The sequence below is a fragment of the Sapajus apella genome, unplaced genomic scaffold (assembly GCF_009761245.1).
Source record: "Sapajus apella isolate SASKATOON/1434 unplaced genomic scaffold, GSC_monkey_1.0 scaffold69, whole genome shotgun sequence".
Lineage (NCBI taxonomy): Eukaryota > Metazoa > Chordata > Mammalia > Primates > Cebidae > Sapajus > Sapajus apella.
In genome coordinates this window covers 179,752-204,066 of record NW_022437009.1, presented here as the reverse complement: position 1 = coordinate 204,066, position 24,315 = coordinate 179,752, and the positions used below count along the sequence as shown (strand labels likewise).

The 24,315-nt window shown below is 37.3% G+C and overlaps 1 protein-coding gene across 4 annotated transcripts in view; it reads left to right on the top strand.

Moving 5' to 3' along the window:
- NOTCH2 (notch receptor 2) overlaps nt 1-24,315 on the top strand; it is a 195,371-nt gene that overhangs the window by 33,203 nt on the left and 137,853 nt on the right. The window contains exon 1 of one of the 4 annotated variants that reach the window (XM_032249561.1): nt 20,935-23,699. The exons of the other annotated variants lie outside the window; for them this stretch is intronic. Within the exon in view, the coding sequence (XP_032105452.1) occupies nt 23,693-23,699 (7 nt within the window). The 5' untranslated portion in view covers nt 20,935-23,692. Of the gene's footprint in view, nt 1-20,934; nt 23,700-24,315 lie in introns of those variants that run through there. 4 annotated transcript variants of the gene reach the window in all.

The following is a 24,315-nucleotide window of genomic DNA, read 5'->3' as shown; positions in this document are numbered from 1 at the left end:
ACACAGGGCTTCTTTTATTCTAGGATCTCAGTGCATAAAACTATGTCCTCCACCTCTGCTCTGCTGAGGTGCTGCAAGTATTAGGTAGCTTTAAGGTAGTCAAGTTGAGTGTTAGTGAAGTTGACTCAAAGGGTAGGATTTAGATATTTTGATTTTTAGGCAGGTATTCTTTAGATGCTAAACTACTGCTATAGCAGAGATTTAGAAGCCTGTTTCTTGGTACAAATCTTAAATCTTCTTAGAGTCTAATGTGAAGGCTTCTTGAATCCTCCTAATTTATTATTGTGTTTTGCTATGGTACCAATTACAGTGCACCCTTCCAGACTTTTGAGTGTTTCTGTGTTTGGCTTGTGGCCAATTGTTAATTTAAACACCACGGAGTTTCTAAGGCAAGGAGCTGTCAGCCCGTATGTCTGATTGTCTACAGCTATCCAGGACCACCCCCTTGCTCCTTGTTTTCTTTTGCTTTGCAGTGGGAAGTGACTCCCTGATTTTGCTGCCTGCTAATTTCTCAGCCGAATTCTTCTCTTGCTTAAACAAAATCAGAGTAATTTTCTTTCAGATGGAGATGAAATTTACCCTAAAACTATTTTTCCTTTCACTTTTTTCTTGTTTTTTTCTACATTGTTATTCCTTTTTTTTTTTTGGTGTGGTGGTGGTGGGAGGAGATTGATTATTCCTTTCTCTCTTATTTTTCTGAAGGTTTAGATTTAAAAAAAATTTACCCATTTACCCATTACTTCTTGGCATCTCTCTGTTCCATTCTCACTCCACTGCCTCTCCTGTAGGCTTCTGTGGCATAGAGGAGCAACTTTTGGTTCACCTGGATTGTAGTTGCTGACTTCAGGACCTTTAGAGAATGTTTAAATTCAGTGGGATATGCTTGGACGCTTCAGAGCAGCCTTACAATACATTTTAAAAATATCACACCCACAGAAATTCTATTTTGCCCACAAAATTTGCATTGATCTAGTTCCCACTCTGTGATGCCATTCCTAGTGATCCTCCTCCCTACCCCTTCCATTGTGGTAGAAAAAAGCTCTGTGTCCTGGCTACATCAAAATCTATTGGGGTGAATCTTGGACTCAGCACCCAGGGCTTCTGATAAGGTAGGTTTGAGAATCCACATTTTTTTCAAGGTTTACAGGTGATTCTGACAAGTAACCTGGTTGCAACCCACTGATTAAGTACATTTTTTTTTTTTTTTTTTTTTTTGCCTTCAGGTGTGTGTATGAGATCTTTCTAAATTTAAGAAATTTTCATAGTGAATGTAACATTAGTCATTCCGGTGTTTAATGCTTCTGACTCAAGGAGTTTTAAAATTGCTAAGATAAGAGCTGTAGAATAGTGTCATTTCTTCTGTAATCCGGGTACAATGTGTCTGCACTGACTCTTTAGAAGGGTTTCATATATTTGGACGATACTATAAATTCTCCACTTCTCCTTTTCCCTTTTCTTCTGTTAATCTCTTTTTCCTTAAATGTCATTCCATATATGTCATTTTTTGACCCTTTATACATCTGCAATGGCTCTAGAGTGAAAAACTCCGAGGTGTGATTTGAATAAGAATGTAATAAGAAATTTTGCATCATTTTCTTTATATTGTGGTCACACTCTGTAGTTACATGCTTCCTTTCTTGATGTCTCAGTCTGAATGCCTAAATTTGAACTACCAGTTTTCCTTCCACCCTTTCCTGATTTTCCTTTTTTTGTTTTCCCCCCTTTCTCTGCAAATGACTTGTAACCAAAAGGTCTTCTTTTCTTTGTCAGTCTGGCATATGTGTAGTATTTTGGAAAGATCACTGAACTAGGAGCCAGAAGACCAGAATTCTTCTTCAGGTTTGTTATTAATTGGTTTGGTGACCTTGTAGGAGAGCCACAGTTTTGGTTCTCTGTTTTCTAATGTACATTGTTCTTGGTCACAGAGCCAATTAGAGTTGAGACTAGAATTCCTCTCTTCTGGTGTCCACCGCCTTACTCACTCTCCACACTGCTTCCATCTTGTGTACAAATGAGCTTATGTACACAAAAACTCTTATAACATCCTCAAGTGCTTATTGTTAATGTGTGCATGAGGAAAGAGTTGTGTCTTTTCATTTATGTGTTTATTCTAATGCCCACACCCCTACTCCTATACCTGGCATGATGCCTTGGCATCCAGTAGGTACACAATAAATATTTGTTCAGTTGAACAATTACTTTTAGTCATTTTCTTGTTTTGGACAACTGTGGTACTCCTAGACATTTTAAAAATAGTATTTGCAAAAGTCATGTTTACCTTACATTTGGGGAAAAACCAATTTTTTCCCTTCCCCAGATGTTTCATTTAAACTTGTAATTTTAAATTTCTTTTTGTGTAGGGTTTCTTTCTTTCTTTTTCTGATCACTTCTGCAATTTATAAAGGTCACTTTGACTTTGGAATCTCACTTCAAAGGCACTGGCATCCACCCCCTGCCTCTCACTGAAATTTGCTTCCACTGCTTCCTGTATTACTATATTACTAGGCCAGAAATTTCTATTATTTTGTTCAGAATAGCTACACCTTTTTGTAATTTTGTCATTTTGGGACTAGTAATTTTTGGAATACTATTTTTAAAATTAGATTTAACTAAGTTTATGTTTCTTTTGATTTTTTTTTTTTTTGAGATTTTTCATTGAGTTGGATATTACAAACTTGTACTGGACTGAGAGAATATGTACCTTTAGTAAAGTATATTTGCTTTTTTTTCCCCCCCACCAAGAGAGTTCCCTAAACACCCTACTGACAAAAACTAAAGGTAAAATGTGATGAATAACTATTTGAGAGAATCACATGGTGTCGAGTTGTCTCTGCCACAAGGTTTTGCTCCTTGAGGGCCGGGGTGGTGCTACACACATTTCTTCTCTGTACTACAGAACTTTTCTGGCATGCGCCCCCAGTTCAGAGTCAACTGAGCAGCAGGTCTTAGTCACAGCTTGTGTGACTCCTGCTCTCCCACCTTTAGAAAATTCTGTAGGAGAAGCTACTGGTGAGTTGAAGTGTGTTTCTATGTTCTTTTTTCCTTTGAAGAGATAGGATCAGTTGAAAGCTGACCCCACCCGCAGACTTCTATGCTATCTCTTTTAATTAATTAAGGAGTGGCTGAAATTTTCCTCTTTGTTGACTTATGCATTGCTAGGAACTTTAAAATTCATCTAGACTTTTCGTCCATCCCATGCTGGGTCTGATCTTTACAGCATTCTGGTCAAGAGGTAGCATACCTATTCTCTTCTTGAACATCTCTTGTGGTAGACAGCTCTACCACAGCAGTTTATTCATCTTTGGCCAGCTCTAATTCTTGGAAAGATCTTCTTCTATTCAGCTGTAATATGTCTCCTCATGACTTGTACTCATTGACATCTCAGAAATTTGTCTCAGAGTCCTGAGACCTATGCAGGTGATAGGGACCCAAAGAGGTGCTTATATGTACCCTTTACTGAACTGACTCTCAGACCTCCATAAAAGGAGTCAAACCCAATGAGGAGCATGAACATGACCCCATCTAGGGTGATTGCTCAGGTAAAGCATCTTAGCCCTGCTTGTTTCATACCTTCCTGTACAGGTGAGCACTGATGGGAGGATAACATTTATCAAGCAGTGTTTTCCTAACCTCTCTTATGATAAGAATAGCTAGGATGTTCTCATGGAGACCCTGATTCAATGGGTCTGGAATGGCATCCGGGAATTTGTACGTTTAAGAAATAGCCAGGTGATTCTTAACATTAGGAAAGCTTTTGAATCACTGCAGAGTGAATCTGGGAAATCAAGGTTTTTGTGTGTTTCTTTTTGTTTTTTTTTTTGAGAGTATTAGAGACAGGTTGCTTTGGCTGAATCCTGTGATCATTTTTCCCCCTGGGAAGTACCTGCTTCTTGCTGAATGCCTAGCTTACTATAGAGAGGGAAGCTGCTGTGGTATAAGGTTAGTAAAGTTGTTTTGTCTTAAAATAAATTTGCTAAATCCAGTGTCTTCAGACTTCTGTTTGTGTTGTGTGACTTTTCTGGAAGCCTCCTTATTCCTCCATTAAAATGTTACCTGAGATGATAGAATGCATAGGAGTTCCCCAGCATTTTTGGTATCCACTAAAGAATTCTGTCTTCAGCCCTCGCAAATGGTTCTTCCTTTGAGGATTTCTGCCTTGTTAGCCCATGAACACATATTTGGTGTCAGCAGTTTCCGTCAGATGTGTTAGTGTGAAGAGATATAAAGGCCATTCATTTCTGGCACTTCTGCTTTTGGGGTGTCTGGGCTGCTGCAGCAAATGGAATAAGGAAAGGAAAATAAAGGAGAAATCTAGGGCCTCTGGAGCAGAACAGACAGATCTGCAAGAAGGGGCACAGGATTGCTCCTCTCACAAAGACATTTGATGTTGCTGTCATTGATAGGAAGAAGGAAGTGGCTTTAGATCTGAAAGCACATGCTCATGGGCTTAAGACAGGACAAACAGCACTGTTCACTGGTAGTGCTAGGAGGTTTGCTGTAGATCTGTTTTTTCTCCTCTCCTCTCCTTTTTGAGGGGAATATTATCTGTATGGCAGAACATACGTTGTGGCCTTAAAAAGAAGAATAAAGCCAAGAAAGGGGGATGATAAAGCCATAGCTTGGAGTAAGAAAAGCAAAGGAATTATTGTATTAATTTGTGTATATAAATATATACGTTTCTATGTACTTCACTGGTAAGATCACTAGCACTCAACTCTAAGATTTACTGTCTTTGTAGCTCTGCTGTCTTAGTGGTTTATTGGGGGAGCATAGTGGTGTGTTGTCACACTTAATTTGTATGTTTCCCTTGGCGTCATGTGGTAGCAAGTACAGGATATTCTACTCTTCTAGATGTGTGGAAATCATTGACCAAGTAGAAAATATGGCCCTGCCCCCAAAGAGCTGACATCATCCTGAAGACAAGACAGATAAGCACGCAATTAGGAATATGAAATAGAGTTATTTCATCATTTATCTGTGTTCTCTGAAAGCAGTTTCCTGCAGTCAGGGTGACTCAGAGCTGTAGGGTCTTGGGGAGTAAACTTCAGGTCTTAATACCACCAGGGCAAGGTGACCTCCAGCTCACCCTTGCTGGGCTTGTCTACTGTTGTGAGCTGTCTGCCATTTTCCTCTTTCTATGTTGTAATTTAGAAGTATTAGAACTTGGTTTGGGGAAAAGACAAAGACCCCTTTGTCTGGTGAGGGTGTAAATATAAATTTGGCACATGTTGTGGTGTCTATTATGTCTGTTAGTGGGTTTGTGGCAAGAGAGAGTGCTGTGTTCTTAGTCCTGGATGCCAAGCCTGATCTAGGACAAGTTATGGTGGAAATACCTCCTTCGGAAGATCCAGTTCTCAGTGGCAGTAGCTGAAGGAACTTCTCATCACAGCCAGGCAGCCATTTAAGTGTGGTGTGGACACACCCAGAGCTGCTGCCTCAGGTGGCATTGATTAATCATACTAATATGTCCCTCACCCTTTTGTACTTGTCTTGGCAAAACCCTGTTCTACTCGCTCCCCAAAAGTTTGGGCTTTACTAGGTATGATTGAACAAGCTCTTGGGGGTTTACCTTATTGTCCCTTGCCCCTCTTGCATTTCTGGCTAGCTGTGTCGGTCCAGCAGTGGTACCCTTGGCCTTCTGGCCAGGCAGTGAGGGACCGGGTTTTTCTTTTCATTGGATTGAAGCACTTGAAGCACCTTTCCCTGGAGGCTTGCCTAGGGCAGTTTCTGGTCTCTAAGTCAGTTCCTTCTGCAGGATACTGGCAGCCAGCAGAACTCTGGGTTCTTTGAATACATCAGCCAAACATCTTGCCAAAATGGACTCATTGCTGCACAAAGACAGGTTGGATCTATGGTGTTGCAGAACCTGTTTCTGGATTAAGAGTAGCTCTCTCACCCATATATATGTTTATTCATAGGATGATTGTATGTGTATATTTTCTGAAGTAAGGAAAATATGATGATAATATTGTGGTTGGAGTTAGATATTGTATCCTAAATATGTTGTCTTTTAATAAATAGCATTCCTTTAAAATACAGTTGTGCTTGCTGAATAAGTTGTACAAGAAGCTGTGGTTACATTCTAAAATAAACTGCCTTGTTCTGAGGCAGGCACATTTTAAAATTGTTGTTGGCTGCTTTTTCATTTCTTTTTGTTCTCATCGTGTGTGTGTGTGTGTGGGAAGATTTTGGAAGTTTTTAAGCCTCCAATATTTTCAATAATCTATTTTAACTGGTACCTAGCAGGGAGAGGTTGTTCTCTTGGTATACTTAACCAACATGCAAAGAAAAATAACTGAATACTGTTTACTCACTAATCTATTCTGTTGAGTTTCTAAGTATGGATAATCACAAAATTAGATAATACTAATATGTTAACTTTTCTAAATGGTAAATGTGGTAAGCTGCAAAGACATTTTATTTTTGTTTCTCTCCTTTCACATGCTTTGGTCCAGACACCACTGTCAAGACACATTGAAGTTTGGTTATTACTTTTATTATGTCTTTGTTTGCTGTGAATATGGCTTTATTTGCTAGATCTTGTTTAGTTGGAAACATTAAGTGCATTTACTTTATTACAACATTTAAAGAACTTTCTAATCTTCATGAAGATTTTTAGGGAAAAGACTATATCCTGAGCATCCTGCAAGTCTTTGGCATTATGTTACTATTTAAGTAACAATATGTAGTGCCTCTTCTGACATATTTTTTTCTAAGAGTTAAGGAAAATGGTTTTAACTAAAAGCAAACATCATAACAGTTTAAGGTAGCTTTACATAGCAGCAGAATTATTCCTTATGTTTACACATAATTAACTCATATTTATACTTGGTTGATTTTCTCTGGCACCTTTACAAGATTTTTTATTTTTGTAATATAAAAAGTAATTATGTTTGAAAAAGTAGTTAAGGATGTTTAAAGAATCTAGAAAAGTATAAAGTAAAATGTCTACAATCATGGCACCATTAATTTTTTGGTATATGTCTTCGGTTTGTTTTTTTGCCCTTAGATTGAGAAAAGCTGTTGATTCATTATCTATCTATCTATTGATCTGTTTATAGATCTGTTCATATATAGATAAAGTTTCTGTTCTGCCTTTCTTTAATGATTATAGTTTTTTCATATTTTCAATCATTTTTCATAAATTTAATTTTAATGACTAAATAAAATTCTGATTAACAACATTCTAATTCTAATTAATAGGGTTACTATGTTTTGACCACTCTTCTTTGGTTGCATATTTCGTTGATTCTAGCTCTTTTTTCCCCCTATATAAATGATATTATCTTCATACAGAAAGAAATTTCTTCCTTCAGGATTCTTCCAGTTCACTAGATTTCCAAAAGAAAAATAGTACCTCAAAGAGTGACATTTAAAAATCAGCCAATAGAATTTTTAAAAAACTGGAAAACATAAGAGAAATTCAAGATCTTCAGTAATTCTACCATCTCTAACCAAAACCCATGGTTATCATTTTGATGCATTTCAAACAGTTTTTTTTCTATTATTAAAATTGGGATTTTTAATGTACCTGCAGTTATATTATTTCCTTTTGCCCAACTTAATATGAACGTTTTCCTACATATGTAAATATTCTTTAAGAATATGATTTTAACGGCTACATATTGTTCGATATGCAGCCTATTTCATCTAAACTGAAATCTATTTTTAATTTACAGTTTTTAAAATTATCAATAATGCTGTAATGAACATGTTTGTTCCTAAATCATGGTACAAATATTTATTTCCTAACATAAACTCCCAGAACTCAAATTATTGTATCAGAGTATGTACCTCTCTGTGGCTTTATATTGACACTATCAAATTCTTTTTCATATGGTTTAACCAAATTATACTTTCATTAGCAAAATATGAGACCATCAATGTTTCTAACTATTGTCAGTGCATTTGATAAGTGGTAGATATTACTTAATCTTAATTTGCCTCTCTGATTACAGTGATGTTGATTTTTTTTTTAAATATCATCAGTGGCATTTATATTGCCTTTTTTCCCACTTATTTTAGTAAATTATGTCTTTTACTCGTTCAGTTATTTTGTTACTGATTTGAAAAAGCTCTTTAAATATTAAGGGTGTTAGTCTTTTGTCTTAAATGTGTCACAATATGTATGGAAATAATTAGCAGTATATAATGTTAAATTGCTACCAATGTTGATATAAAAGTTGTTCATTTCATAGGTTAATTTTTTTTAACTCTTTGGTTTCTAATGATATTGGTTAATTGTTAACTGGTATTTTCTGTAGCTACTTTAAAGTTCTAATTTGACTGTATCATAAATCAACATGCTTTTGGCTTGAATGTGCCCAGGAAATGTACATTTACTTTAATACTTAATTTAAAAAATACACTGGAGGAAAGCAGTGTATTCTGGAGTCAAGTACATAATTTTGGGTGAGTGAGGAGTAATCTGCTACTGTCCTCCTTTTCTAGATAGCCAAGATTTTTGAAGCATTTAACATCCCTGAAAGGCAGGACTAATGCTATGTCCACCATGCACTGCTAATTCTGACACTTTGACCTAATGGATAAGCTAGTACAGTGGGTCTAGCCAGTCGCCTTTGTCAGAGAACAAGATGACTAAGATTCTCTCCCCCTTTCCTCACCAAATTGATTAGTTGTAGGACAGAACTGACTGAAGCAACCTGTTGTTTTGGCAACCCATGGACACCACCTGTTTCTTCCATTTCTCCGTCCAGCCTCCCACTGCCCTAGTGCAGTGCTGTGTGCGCAGTGGGTAGGAGATCAATGTTGTTGCTAAAGAATGTTGCAATAAAGAAGAGTAGATTGCTTTTTTCCCAAGCTTGTGTGTTTTTAAGGCACCCCACTGCTTTTGACATTCGTTGCTCCAGCTGAACTGCTCTATACTGAAGCCCTGCAGGTCTCAAGTGTTTGGTTCAGAGTAATTTCAGGCCATATGAATGCTTTCTTAAGTATCATTGGAATTTACTGGGCTGGCTGTGTGCCAGCTATTACCATATTTAGCACGAAGAGACCTGGGGAATGAGGACATTTCTGATCAACCAAGGAAGGAAACCTATTTGAAGGATTCTAACATTTTTTTTTTTCTTTTTTAAATTGGGTAGTTAGACTGAGACTCAAATTTGTGACTACAAGTTTGTTGACTCAAATTTGTTTCTGTGTCCCCTCACAAAACTAATTTACGAATAGGAAAAGAGATTTGATAGTGAAGTTCTTTCTCACTCTGAAGTCTAATACTCTTTCTGGGAGGAAGTAAGAGAATTATTATGTCCAGACTGTGCACTGAGAGGCTTAACCAGCAGGTGAAGCTGTTGATTGAAAACATAGGTTGATGAGTATTCTCATTTTTCTCCTTTGAAGCTTTCAGAAGTTTTCTGCTTTGTCCTGGTCTAAATTTATTTTGGCTCAGCCCTTATCTCCACCCTGCATTTCAAACTTTTAGCCTTCCTTCTATGGCTTAACATTTCTCTGCCTCAGTTTTTTCCATTTTAGAGATGAATTTAGTGTTTGGAAGGACCAGTAAATACAATTGATATAAAAATTACTTTTATAGAATCAAGCTACCTCTAACATTTCTATGGAAACTTATAGTTTATAGAATATTCTTACACACTGGTCTCCTTTAATCCTCACAAACTTGGTGGAAGTGGAGCCTCCACCAAGATACTGCAGACGGTTAGGTGGCTTGTATATCATTGTTTACTCCTACGTAATGAGTGACAGAGCTGGTACTTAAACTTGTGGCTTGATTTTTTTTTTTTTTTCTTCTTGAGACAGAGTTTCACTCTTGTTGCCCAGACTTGGGTGCAATGGTGTGATCTCGGCTCACTGCGACCTGCACCTCCCGGGTTCAATAACCTGCTTCAGCCTCCTGAGTAGCTGGGATTACAGGCGTGTGCCACCACGTCCAGCTGATTTTTTGTAGTTTTAGTAGAGATGGGATTTCTCCATGTTGGTCAGGCTGGTCTTGAACTTCTGACCTCAGGTTGTCCACCTGCCTCAGCCTCCCAAAGTGCTGGGATTACAGGCGTGAAACACCACGCCCCGCCCTTGCGGCTTGATTTTTTAAACATCAAATTTTTTTTCTTTTTTTGAAATTTTACTATGTGTCTGTCATTCTGCTAGGGGCTTTGCAAATATTGCTTCATTTAATTAATATGGCTATCCTTTGGGGTAGACAATATTTTTCTACATTACGAATAAGGAATTTGGAATTTAGGTTCACACCTTTGCATGTTGGCATATGGTTAGTGAAGGGTGTAGCCAGGATTCAAACCCCTGTTTGGCTCTAGGGCCGCTGCAGTAAATCATGGTGGTTTATGTACATTCATACACTTAACACTTTGCAACAACCCTAAGAGATAGGGGTAGGATTTGGGGAAACTGAAGCTTCTAATGTGCTCAGGATAGTGTAGTTAGTAAGTGGTTTAGTTGAGATTCAGAGCTGGATCCGTCTCCAAAACCCTCACTCATTCCAGGATACTGCAGATGCCAATTTTTTATGATATGTGTAACTAAAAATTAATTCAAAAAACTACCTTTTATGACAGGTCAACCAGTTAGGACTCTTTCTTTTGTGTTTTCTGAATACGTAAGAAATGGATGGACATTAGTTGACTGATACATTGATGGCTGTTAACCTTCTGTAAGTTGATTTCCATTACCAGGACAAGCAAATATAATTTGGAGGGAAAAGAGGGGTGTTTCCATTAAGGCTGAATTTTTAAGCCAAAAAGGGCTACCGTGATGAACTCTTCAGAGGACTGCTCTCAGGAGCAATGGCCCTTCCCCTCTGGGCTCTGCTTAGGGACATTGTTGTTTGTATTTATGGAGACGTCTCTTTGAAAGGCAGATGCCAGCTTTGGTGGGGAGAAGGTTGGAATATATAAAAGCCTGGCTCTAAATTTACTAGCCCTGTGTTCTTTGGGCTAGTTTCTGAAGGATGCTGTGTCTCAATTTTATCATTTTTAAAATAAAGATAGTAGCAGTATATAATTAGGGTTATGAAGATAATATCAATTTATACATGTTAGAGTCATTGGACAGTAACAGGCACATAGTAAAAGTGCAGGAAATAGTAGTTATTGTTGGTAGTGGTATTATTTTATGTTGCAGTGTAGACTGGCTTCTTGGTGCATTCACTTTTTTTTTAATCGAAAGTGGATGAGTGATTGGAAACCTTCATGAGGAAATAGGAACATCATCTTTGCAGCATGTGGATTGTTCACTGGTTTCCTGTGATCTAATAAATGGTTAAGGGTTTCATATTTAAGTCTGTTCCCTTAATGAGATGCACTTTCAATCTGGGGAGATTTTATCTACAGGCATACTTCATTTTATTGTGTGTTCCCTTTTATTGTGCTTTACAGATTTTGTTTTATTTTGTTTTTTACAATTTGAAGGTTTGTGGTAACCCTATGTTGAGCAAATGCATTGGCACCATTTTTCCAACAGCATATACTCTCTATATGTCCCTATGTCAGCATTTTTTAGCAATAAAGTATTTTTAAACTCAGATGTATACATTATGTTTTAGACATAATGCTGTAGCACACTTAATGGACTACAGTATACTGTAAATAAGACTTTTGTATGCACTGGGGAACTGAAAAATTTCTGACTTGCTTTATTGTACTGTTTGCTTTATTGTGATGATCTGGAGCTGAAGCTCCAATATCACAAAGGTATGCTTGTATCGTGCAAATCGCATTGATAGGTGTTAAATCATTTTCCCATTATTTGTCAACTACACATTTGTGGTTGGGTGTTATGTTTAGCGCAGATATGATTTTCTGAGATACAGCTTTGAGAACATTATGAAGTCTAACACTCTTGTTCCCAAGTTTCTTATGCTATAACAAACATAATCACATGTCATCCAGTGTCACCATGTAGAATACTGATGTGAAGCCAAAATACTTGATGTTTTAATTAGCCTTAAAGTAGTTAATGAACTATCTTTGTTAGACATTTTCTCATTACAACCTCAGGGGCTCCTGGAGATTTTGGGATCTTGAGCTGGGAACCACCCATCTAATCTATCCTTGTTTTTAAGACATCAAAGTGACTGGCCCAGGTACCTAGAGCTGGGTCGGGATTGGGGCCAGAATACAACCTCTTAACTTCTGGTCAAGTGATTTTTTCTACTATGTTCACTACTTAAATTATGTATCAATGTCGACCCTTAGTTCTCGAGGTCTGAAAAGGGTTAGTGCCAGAGTCAGCAACAGTAAAGGTGTAGAAAAGGTGTTGGGAGGGGAGAAGTGTGGCTGTATTTAAAATTTCAGTTACAGTAGTGACAATAATTTGTCTGTGAACGTCTGCCTGTCCCTGTGGACTTCTTTGTAGTAGTTGAGACAACCCAGCAGGTCTGGTGTCCTTAGTGATTCAGACTTAGATTAGCCTGGACTGATGGAGTTACTTTCTCAGAAAAGGGCTTTATATTTTAACATTTGTTTCCCTCGACAGTTTGCTTCTTCTCAAGTTTTGGCAGCCTTGAACAAATGGTTGTCAGGTTTTTATTTTGTTTTGAGAAAAAATTCCACATTTTATTTTTCAGATTTAATAACTTATCTTCTCCCTACCACTCCCTTCTGTTCTCTATAATTATTTCCAAGGCTTTATTTTTCCACTGTGGGAACACTATGGAAGGGTTTTTTTTTTTTTACAGTCTGAGATATTTATAATTATGCGTAAGCGCACAGTTTATAGAAAATATAAGTGGTCCATATTTTAAGTGAAATATCTTTAAAATATTTTCCAATAATTTAAATCTTTCCATAAAAGTAGCTGAAGCTGCTTACAGTAAAAGACAAGTATACACGGACAGCAGAATTTGGATATAGTTAATATAGATAAATATAAATGTTGCCTTGGTGGAAATGAAAGTATTTGCATGAATACTGACCAAGTCATGCCTCCTTGTTAATAGAGTGAACAAAACAGACGAAAGTTTCTGTTTTCATGGAGTTTATATGAATATCAGTAGCTTCCATATTCTGAGGGTTTATTACATGACAGATGCTTGGGGAGAAAATACTTCACCTGTTCCTTTAGTCCTTAAAATAGATGTTAGGATTCTTGTTTACAGAAAAGCTAAGGAATGTTCATCCAGATTACCTAGACAGTCAGTGGCATAGAGCAGCCACTGGAACCCCCTTTCCTGATCCAAAGCCAACATACTTAACCACAATAAATATTGCCATTGTCTGACGGAATCCTGTAGTCCCTTAAATAATGTAATTTTTTATTTAATATAAACATTTGTGCACTAAATTGATTTACATTTTACTATTTCAAACAGTATTTTAATTCTGAATGAACATTTGCATAATAGAATAATCTAAATTGCAAAATTCTATTTTGAAGAGTTGTACTTCTTTTAAATCTTTTTGTACCTAGGAGAAAAATGGATTTATGTTTGTTATAATCCAAGGAAAATTGGTTAGCGTTCTTTCCTGTTACTTTTTGATCCCAAAAGAAATTCTTTAGTAGATTAAGACCAGGAATGAATGTGTAGATTTTTTTTTTATGATAAAATTTAGAGAGATTGAAACTAGCAATTCAGAGTCAGATTTATGTTCAGAAATGTTTGTTGCCAGCTGTTTTAGTTACAGATACCTTTTTCTTGACTCTGTAGTTATATTCGTATTGTACCATTTTGAAAGTGATGTAAGAGACCATGCAAAATGATTGGAATGCCTCAGCATCTGAACATGGACATAGCCAGTTATTAAAATTACCCAGTACTAACCTGTCTTGGCCTGGGAACTATGGAATTAACTGTGGGTAGCATTTCTACACATATCATTATAGAACAAGCATAATGATAACTTTGTTTTTTATTTTCTGTGGATGTTTTTCTTATTACCATCTCTTTTGTTACTAAAAATTGGTGGTCATCTGTACTAATAGATAAGTGTGCTTGACACCAATACCTCATCTCAGATTACCCCTGCTATTTTAAAATATAGTCTTTCACCTGCATACTCAGACATGTGGGTTCTTTCAGACATCCTGGACTTCCTCCTTAGGTTTTCGTTATGTTAGTCAACAGTTGAATGACAAAGGAGAGGGTGTCAAGGGATGTTAAAGATGATAAAGGAGATAAGGGAGAGTAAACATTATTTATTTTTAATTATCTCTCAAAATGACTTTTAGATACCCTTCCCTACTACATTTTTATTTTTGCTTTAGCATAGCTGGTGAGTTTTGGAATCAGAGAGACTGGGCTCTGATTTGTACTAGCTAAGAATATTAGACAAGCCACTTAACTTTGTTAAGTTTCAGTTCCCTTATTTATATACTGGGGATAATAGTAATATCTAACTTGCAGGATTGTTTGTAAAGATTGAAAGCAACATAGTTAATTGTGCTTGTGTGGTTCTGGGCTCAAAATAGGTACCCAAGTGTAGGGGCCCCTGAACTTTAAAGTTCATTACTTTCATGGTAATTCCTTCTTTGGAGTATATAGTCTGGGGACATTTGTCTCTGAACCTTCTTGTTTCAATTTCTTTTAATGACTCCCTTTAGGGTCTGCTCCACTGCCAAGGCAAGATTATGGATCACATAAAGAGTAGACTGAAAGTACTATTGTCTAGTAATTTCAAGTTTGTAGATTAACTGTGGATCAAAAACTTTTAAAAATCTTTTGTGTGGTCATAGTTTGTAGTGTCTTGTACCTCTCATCTCAGAAGCAACTGATTCATAGAAACAATTATTTAGGATTTCAGATTAAAGCTGAAGAGCTCTTTCAGTAAGGAGGAACTTATTTGGTTGGATTATTTGTTTCTATCTTTCACCCCTGAGTCTTCCTGGAAATCAGGTTTGAAATGTTAGAAGCAGTTGGTTTTCAGCATTGGGAAAGCTTATCTAATCAGGCATGCGAAGTGGCCTATGTCAGATTTCTGGGCTAGAGAAGGCTAGGGGACGTTGAGGAGATTATTGTACTTGTAATTCCTGAGCATGGTTGAGACACAGGGAGAGGAGTGTGGAAACTGTAAAAAAAAAAACTGTTGAAGTTAATGCATTGCTGAGTGGATTTGCAAAACAGAACAAAACAAAAAGTTGGTGAAGTTAGTTACACTGGTCTAACAACATATATTTTCACCCCCATTTGGGCTGGAGGAATGGATCTAATAATAATATAGGTGTTTGTGATCTAATTTGAATCATGTAATCATTTATAATTTCTGGGTTAGATGGCAAGGATTTTCTGTTTCACAGATTTTTAGGCTGGGAATTGTACTACTATAAAATAATATTTTACATTAAATAATGCTTTCCAGGTTTTAATCACCTTAATGATTATGGTCTTATTTGAGCCACAAATGAACTCTGCTAAGAATGGAGGGCTGGTTACATCATTTTAGTTTTACAGATGAGAATAATCAGTCTCCTAAATAGCTTAGGGAAATTCCTTTAGACCATATGGTTAGTATATGGAAAAGCCAGAGCTAGAACCCAGATTCTGATTTCCAGAGCAGTTCTTATTTCATTGTACCACATAACTTTATAATGTCCCTAAATTTGAATTTCATTCCTCATAATGTGAAAGGATTCTTGTTTCTGTTTGCTTAGCTGCTTCGGAGCATGACAGTAGTGAAGCAGAATTTGAATATTCTTTCCCCAGATGGGTCAGTTAGCTTTTCTTAAAGCTATTCTGTGCTTGCATTGTTAATCAGTTGTCCCTGTTTCCTAGACAGGATGTTGATCCAAAGTGAAATAGGCAGGAATATGTGGCTGACTCAGCTTAACTCATCACAGCTTTCATATGTCCTGCCAGTGGATCCATAATGTCACCCTCATTTACAGGCATTTTTAATTCTCTGGTGTTTATTTCTTAGTATTTTTCCTCAGCTATTTTTAATGTCGCAAGCCATAGTTCTTCCTGAGTGGCTTGAAGTGACTTTGCTGCTCTTTAAGGCTTCCTTAAGGTTTCTCAACAGCATACAACATAGGCTATTTCTGAATGTATTTTTATTTCCTAGCTCTTGGCATTTCTTACCTTATCATAACTTGAAAATTAAACAGAATACAAATTGTGTACACAGATGGGTGTGTCAGTATTGCACTGTCACTTATGTAAGTGGAGTTAAGTATTTCTTCTTTCCTTTTAATCAAAATGAGGAAATAGAAAATGTTTTGTTATGGTAGTTTTACACATACACCCACAAGGAAATGTGTATCTAGAGCCTATGGGAACTGTAACTGATACATTTCAGGGAAGAAAATATATGATGGCTAAAATGTTAAGTCTGTTAAAAGTTTTTGGGGAAAGAAAAATTAACAAACTCACACTTTACACTTTATTTTAGCCTAGCCTCTGCCTTGTTTACGTCTATATGATAATGAAGCTGTACTTGTCTTTCCATGACAGTGTATTTCACATGTTGTACCTTTTGTTTAAGGGACCCTTCAACAAAATGCCAAGTGGATCATTTTGACTCTCACAGCAATCCAACTGGATGTTTGACCATGCCCCGTGGTAGTGGAGAGCTTCTTCTCTGAAGGCCACTTTTATCTAGCACATCATGGCTATACACCTCTTTCCCTAGGAACAATTTGGCAGTTTTATGTTGTGAGAGCTGAGATTCACCATTCTCCACCATCCTGAGGAGAGCTTTGATGCAGGGCTGCTCCTGAGGTACATCGATTATCCAAAATACGTATAATTTTTTTCACAGAAAATTATTTATGTATTGTAATTTTTGTTCAAGACAGATCAAAATTAGTATATTTCTTACATTCACTTCATTAAATGAATATTGATGGTTTTGGTAAAATTTTAAATTTCAAATTCAAAAATTTTACTATCTGAATTAAACATCTCTAATTTAACTCTGTGTATGTGTGTATGTTGGGAGGAGGAATAGACCTTGGAATTGTTTTTTGAAAACTTTTTTATAGTAGTGCCTAATCTCAGTTGGCAAGGAATAGCTGTCCAGAATGCTGCATAGGTCTAGTGAAAAGATTTAGGGAAGTTGTAACTAGTTCAATAACCATCTGTGGAGTGACATAGATTGACACACCCAATTACACAAGACCTGAGTCTGAGAACTGTTGATGTGCAATCATCCCATCAGCATCTGCTCGTCATTATCAACAACAATAATGGCTCAACTATTTCTTTGAGGCCACATGAAAAGACAGTGTACCCATAGCAAAGGATAAGTCAGACCTGACAAAAACATAGCCCTCTGCATTCCCTTGTTCCCAAACTTCTTTTTAAACATAACCTTTTGTGAAGTTTTGAAAGAATTCAGTTTACATTTTCTTTTTGTGAATTTTTCTCCTTAAATACCATGTCTTTCTGGCTGAAATACTTGCTAAAACCAGGAAGGGCCAGTGTACTGTGGGTCATTTTTCTAACTCATTTCTTTGTCATTTGAAACTTTCTGTGGCTTCTTGCTGCTTTATGTGTATATAAATATTCAGTATCTTTTCTAGTTTACACTTCTGTCACAACTGCTATTAAGCCACCTATGAACACATTCTAATATAAATTATTTTGGCCACTGTGAGTGGGAGGGGAAGAATCAGTTCACAGGGATAAATTTACATGTTGAGGAGATAATATATGATAGTTTGAAAAACACTTCTGTGTATATTGTACCTTTTATAGAGACAAGTCCATGTTTTTATTTGTAGATACTGAGACAGAGAACCTGTGAGAGCTAATGCAAAGTCACATGACTCCAAAACCAAGTCTTCTGTCTGCTCCTGTTATAGCTGGATCATTATTCAATTGGCAGAAATAAGGAATCTTCTTATTTTTGAAAGGCACCCCTTTGCCCCTGGAAGGTATATTTAGAAATCCTTTTCAGAATAGAAAGAAGATAGTTATATTTTCCTGCCTTTTGATAAAAATGAATGTGTTTTTTTCTAAATTTTGTTGTGCTTGACTAGAGTCTGATTAAGGTATCTTTTGGGAAATGAAGGTTCTGTAGAAATTACGGGGCTCAATCTAGGGATACAAATATGTGGTGTTTGATTTATCAACACATTACAAACCTTAACTTTGGAGTTTTAATATCTGGTTATTTTTAATATCTGTTTATCTTCTTTCTGAAGTGTATGTACACAAAATTGATGCTAAATAAGGTCTTGTTTTGGCAAATAGTCAAATGCAAAGTATTGGTATATGAATATTGTTATAACTTTGGAGCAAAGTTGCTGCATGCAGATTGGCTATGGGATCTTGTTCGTTTTTTGAGAACTAATGTAGAGTTTGAAAAAGCACCCTGAGCCTGCATTCCAGAAGTTCTGATATGGACAGTGTGAGCCAGGGAATGTGCTTAGATAAAAGATCATTTAACAAGTAGGTTTTGCATTTTTTTTTGAATCAGGCTTTGTGCTGAATATTAGAGTGGCTGTTTCAGAGAGTCTCTGTCCATTAGGGTTTATTGGTGCACTAAAGAGAAGCTGAGAGGAGAAGCAATTCTTGGTAACTTCCTTGGAAGTTGCAGCTAACTCTGAAAAGTCTGGGTTAAACTGGGTAAGTGACTAATTCCTAGGATCAATAAACTTTGCAGGAGTCCCTTTGACTGTACATATATCTCCCTGGAATTGCTATTGGTCCCTAAATCATCACAGTTTGTAATGCTGGTTTTCAAACTTGAGTGCACATCAAGTTTTGAAGGACTTTTTAGAACAAAGATTGCTGGGCTCACCCCCTCAGTTTCTGATCTGGTAGGTCTGGTAAATTGCATTTCTAAAAAGTGTCCAGGTAATACTACTGCTGTTTTGGGAAGTACACTTTGAGAGCCACTGGCTTGTAACAACTTCAAGGTGTTTGAATTTTTGGGCAGGGGTGCAATGCAGGCGTGGCTGGGATCCCTTCACAGTACCTCCACTGCATAGAGGTGGGCCTCCAGATGTTTTCATTCATTCAGCAAATATATGTACCTATTATGTGCTGGGCACTGCTTAAGTTGCTAGGGAATTTGTGAAGAAAGTAGGCAAAACCCCTTTTTTTGGTCGAACTTCAATAAGCATAGTACTGGATAAACCTGCAACAGTCCTACTGGTTATTGATGCTTATAGGCAAGCCTATTCCTTTTTTTCTAGCTTTCTCCCACTTATTTTACTTTCTTTTGGAATCCTTGTATTTAATAATAATGATATTGATGTTATTAGTCATCACCATAACTTTTTATTGAGTATGTATTTTGTGTCAGAGACAGTGTGGCTAAGTGCTTTACATACATTGTCTCATCTAATCCTTAGAAAAAACCCTGGTGTTTTAGTCTTTATTTAAAATATGTACTTTGGAAACGTTGGTAATTTACTCAAGATTATGCAGCTAGTTAAAAGTGTCCTGGGGCTGGGCTTGGTGGCTCACACCTGTAATCCCAGTGCTTTGGGAGTCTGAGGCAGGAGGATTGCTTGAACACAGGAGCTTAAGAGTAGCCTGGGAAGCATAGCAAGACTCCATCCCTACAGAAAAATAAAAAAATTAGCCAGGTGTGGTGTTGCACACTTGTGGTCCCAGCTACTTGGGAGGCTGAGACAGCAGGATCGCTTGAGCCCCAGAGGTTGATGCTGCAGTGAGCCATGATTGTGTCATGGCACATCTATTTGGGTGACAGAACAAGACCCTGTCTCCAAAAAACGAAAAAAAAAAAAAAAAAAAGGGTTGGTCTGTCTGATTGCGAAGCCACATTCTTTACTGCATGCTCTAGTCCAGTGTTTTTCAAACTGCAGATTATGACTGCAAGTGGGTCATGAAGCCAATTTGGTGGGTCTCAAACAGCACTTTGGGGGGAAAAAGGGTAGAATAGTGAGTTCACGTAGCATGCATAAGCATTGTTTCTTGAAATTTTTGTTTTTGCTATGCACATATATATGTGAATATTCAGGTCTGGTACAAGATATGTTTTCACTGTACATCACAGTAAAACATGTTTGTAAGCTACTGTTTTCTTGGCTATGAGACCATAGGTCATCTAATCATTTTTTAAAAGCAGATTACAAACTGTAGGCCTTAGAAAGGTTAGAAATTTTTCAGCCGGTTATGGTGGCTCATGCCTGTAATCCCAGCCTTGGGAGGCCGAGGTAGATGGATCATCTGAGGTCAGGAGTTTGAGACCAGCCTGGCCAACATGGTAAAACTCCATCATGGTGCTGTGCACCTGTAATCCGAGATATTTGGGAGGCTGAGGCAGGAGAATTGCCTGAACCCAGGAGGCAGAGGTTGTAGTGAGCCAAGATTGCACCATTGCACTCCAGCCTGGGCAAATAGAGACTCTGTCTCAAAAAAAAAAGAGAAAGGTAAGTAATTTTTCAAGAGCACAAAAATAGTGACAGTACAAAGACAAGATGACTTTTTTTTTTTTTTTTGAGACAGGGTCTCACTCTGTCATGCAGACTGGAGTGCAATGGCATGATCTTGGCTCACCACAACCTCCTCCTCCTAGGCTAAAGCAATTCTTCTGTCTTAGTCTCCTGAGAAGCCAGGATTACAGGTGTGTGCCACTACCACCTGGCTAATTTTTTTTTGTATTTTTACTAGAGATGTGGTTTCACCATGTTGGCCAGGCTGGTCTTGAACTGTTGACCTCAAATGATCCACCCGCCTCAGCCTCCCAAAGTGCTGGGATTATAGGTGTTAGCCACTGTGCCAGTCCAGATGTCCGAATTCTTAGCCCTTGGTCCACTGCTTTATCCTTCACACCGTAGCACTTCCTTAGAAGTGTGCCTGGAAATGCCTGCGAATTGAATTTTATCTTTCCACATGATGGCAGATAAGCTATGAAACCTTTCAGGATGTTGGTGAAACCTGAAAAGGGAAGTTGAATCTCAGCCTGCTCTGAGCAGATGAAAATTCTTCCCTGGAGCCTCCAAAGTCTGCAGATAAAAATGTTACATTTCTTCTGTTAATTCTGCTGTGCTTGATGGAAAGAGGGTAATAATCTTATAGTGCCAAGCTGTAAGCATGTTGCATATATTAACTTGTTTAACTACTAATTATTTTGATAGAGTGGCCATGCCTGGGATATGACCTCAGCTGTTTTGAGTGAGAAAGGGCATCCTATCAGTGTGACTTATCACTTCTCTGTACTCTCCCCAGTTCCTTATTTTGTTCCTGCTGAGTTCAGAGCTATTTTCCTCGCAGTCTGGCTTACCTGTGGATGTTCTCAGCTTCATTTTCTTTTACTAGATTAAATATCTTCATTAGGTAGGTGATTCTGGTTTCTGTTACTTTTTCCTTAAAATTAGTATATTGCTGATTTGGATCAGGGGCTGAGCTGTAGATTGTCCGCATGGTCACAGCATGGTGACATGTTGGTTCCCCATGCAGAATGCTACCTCAAGCACTTTAGCCAAAGGAGCTCTACAGTCTGTCCAGGAGTACTGGGGGACACTGGCAATAGCCTGAGAACACTTACAGAGTCTTCCAGAAAGTGCCCTTTCACATTATGTAAACAGATCATGGGAAACCAAGGGAATGCAAAGTCAAGGCCTCATCAGAGCGGGAAAGGAGGCTGAGATTGGTGGAGAGGAGTGGCTGTTACATTCTCATTAGAATGACATGTGCAGGGCCATGAAGCAGCTGGAGATGGGATGAAAGACTTAACTTGTGAATCACAAAATTTGAGGAGGAAGCAGCCGAAAAGGCCTGGAAGAGTCAAGTGATTGGCGCTTGGTCAGATGACTAGATGATAGGGAGCCAGGCATAGAACCCAGAACCCAGGCCATCATTTTGTGGCCTCTTTTATCCTAAAGACATGTTAGCCAGAGGTGTCTTGCAAAGTACCTGATTATAGAGAAGAATGGATGTCACTTACCCTAGAACGAGTGAAATAGAGATGCCAGGAAGATATACCAGGCTTATCCAGTTTCTTTGCATTTTTCTGGCATAGTGTATATGAGGCTATATGTATCCTACTTTGTGAAATCTAGGGGTAAAGCAGGACCCTTCAAATGTTTTAAAAATATATGCCCCAAGAAAAACCTTTTTTAAGCATGAACCCTTCCTCCTACAAGTAAACATTTATATAAATGTCCAACTATTAAACCATATATGCGTATGTTAACTCTAAGTAAAGCTTAATTATATGTTTTTTAGACCATAAATATGGAGATGTTTTAAAATTTCTTCCAGAGCCCCAGTGGATGGTCTTACACCTCCCCCACCTCTGGGATACACACACCTAATTTTGCAGACCACTGGTCCAGAATGTAAATTGAAGAGTTTAATGTCTAAGCTATTTGTTCTTTTGTTAGTAGATTATCTTTTACTCCCCATGTTTCTAATATCCCTTTGCAAAATAATTTTGAGTTAAAGTTGTCAATTAAAAAACTGTATCTTCAAGGTAGAAAAGATATGGATAGAAGATATATGTGAATTAAGTTGTATCTCTCCTTGAGAAGGGATACAGTTTTTGACGTAAGGAGAATTAACACTCCCTTTCATTGTCTGGGTTGGTATAAGTAAAAAATCCTTGTTTTGAAGTTATTAAGTCTTCCCGTCCCACCATGTGGTGATTAGGTTGGTTCATGATCTAGAGTTAGGGCTTGGTAAAGTTTACTTTTTTTTTTTTTTTTTTTTTAATTCTTTCAGCCTTAACTAGCTAGCAAGCAAGCTAGAAATGACAGAGCAGTAGAATGGGTAACCTACCAGACTGTCGTACAGGACCTTGTTGAATGATGCTGGTAGCATGCAAGGGTTGTGGATTTGGTGTGGGCCTTCTGTAGTATCACCCAAATTTGAGCAGTTCATGTAACTAAAAGTAGGAAAAATAAAGTAGACAGTTTATTTCATTTCAGACATTGGAAGCCCAGGACTGTGGGGATTAGCTAAGACAATGATTCACTGAGTAAATGCAGTGGAAGACTCTTCAGATAATTGGTAGAATTTCCATTTTTGCAATAAAATAGGAATAACACTCATCATCATTTGGGGAGAGACTCTAGGGAGGGATAAAGCTCTGGCTGCATAGTCAAACCAGACCTACTCAAGGACAAGCATATTAGATATGTAGGCGTTTCCAAATATTTTTTTCAGTTATGGGGATGCAAATCATTTAAATAGTAGAGTAACTCAGTTCATTACTGTTACTGGAAAAACAAGTTTAACCAAGCACATATCCTACTGAGGGTGAGTCAACTGTGTCATTTTAACAGAAGAAGGACAGTACATTAAACGAGTTATTCCAAGTCCTGTGGTTTTCCTACAGCTGAGCAAAGACAGCTGTTCTTTCAGAAGTGGGGCTTAGATGCACAAAAAGAGTTGCCCATCTCCTTTCTTTCTTGATTATAGCCTTTTAGTTTTATTTTTGTCTGAGACATTTCAAAAATTCATTTCCTCCTTAGATTTCTATCATCAAATACCCTGAATTTTGACAGAGTATTTATTTATAGAGTACATTATTTATTATTAACCTATTGTAGTTTAAAACTTTATTTTAATTCATCTCCCATTTCAAGGTCTATGTTTGCTATATATGTCAGCTATTCTTTTAAAAATGTCAAGGAAACAGAGGTGTGATCTTTTTTAACATGTCATTATTTTCTGTAGTTATTTAGTGGTGTGGACATGGAAGAAGGTGGTATTTTCTGGGACGGTATACCAAACTTAGTGATAAAATTTATACTTTCAGTTTTGGAGGACAGAGTCTTGTATTCTCAGCCTTGTGGATGAGACAGTGCCGTGAGCTGTCTGAGGTTTCCTAAATTGGGATTCAACATCATGAAGGGTATGTGTCTGGATAGTTTGTTTCTTGGTTTGGGAAGGTGAGTTTTTGTCTTTTTTTTCCCCTCTGTGTTGATTTCTTTAGCTGGAGAGAAGCAGACCAGGTGAAGAAAATATTATATCTCTTATGGAATTTTTTGTTTGCCACATTAGCTATTACCTGTTTTCTCTGAGCAACAGGCCATGCTTCTCTTATTCAGTAGTTCAGTTTTCACTAACTTAACTGCAGATGTGTCCTTAGCGGGATTTATTTCTCATCAGTTGAATTATGGGTACTTTGATAAAATCATGATGGGTTACCTACTTTTAATAGGGCCGTTGTTTTTAAGAGTAAAATCTTGTCAAGATAAGGTATATCATACTTATGATCTACTTCCATCTCTAACTCCATAATTTCCTTTGCTTCTGTGATGCTACTCTATTATTGAGAAGAAATGGTATCTTCTCAGTGTAAATTTTACAAAGAATTCTAAATAATTTGTCTTTTTTTTTTTTTAACCTCATAGGGTAATTTTTTTTTCCCAGAGAAATAATGCATAGTTGTATGTTGAAACCTAGAGTTGGCAAGTTTTCAAAAGTGGGATTCTTTTGTTGTGTAGGTAGGGCTGATGCTAATGAAT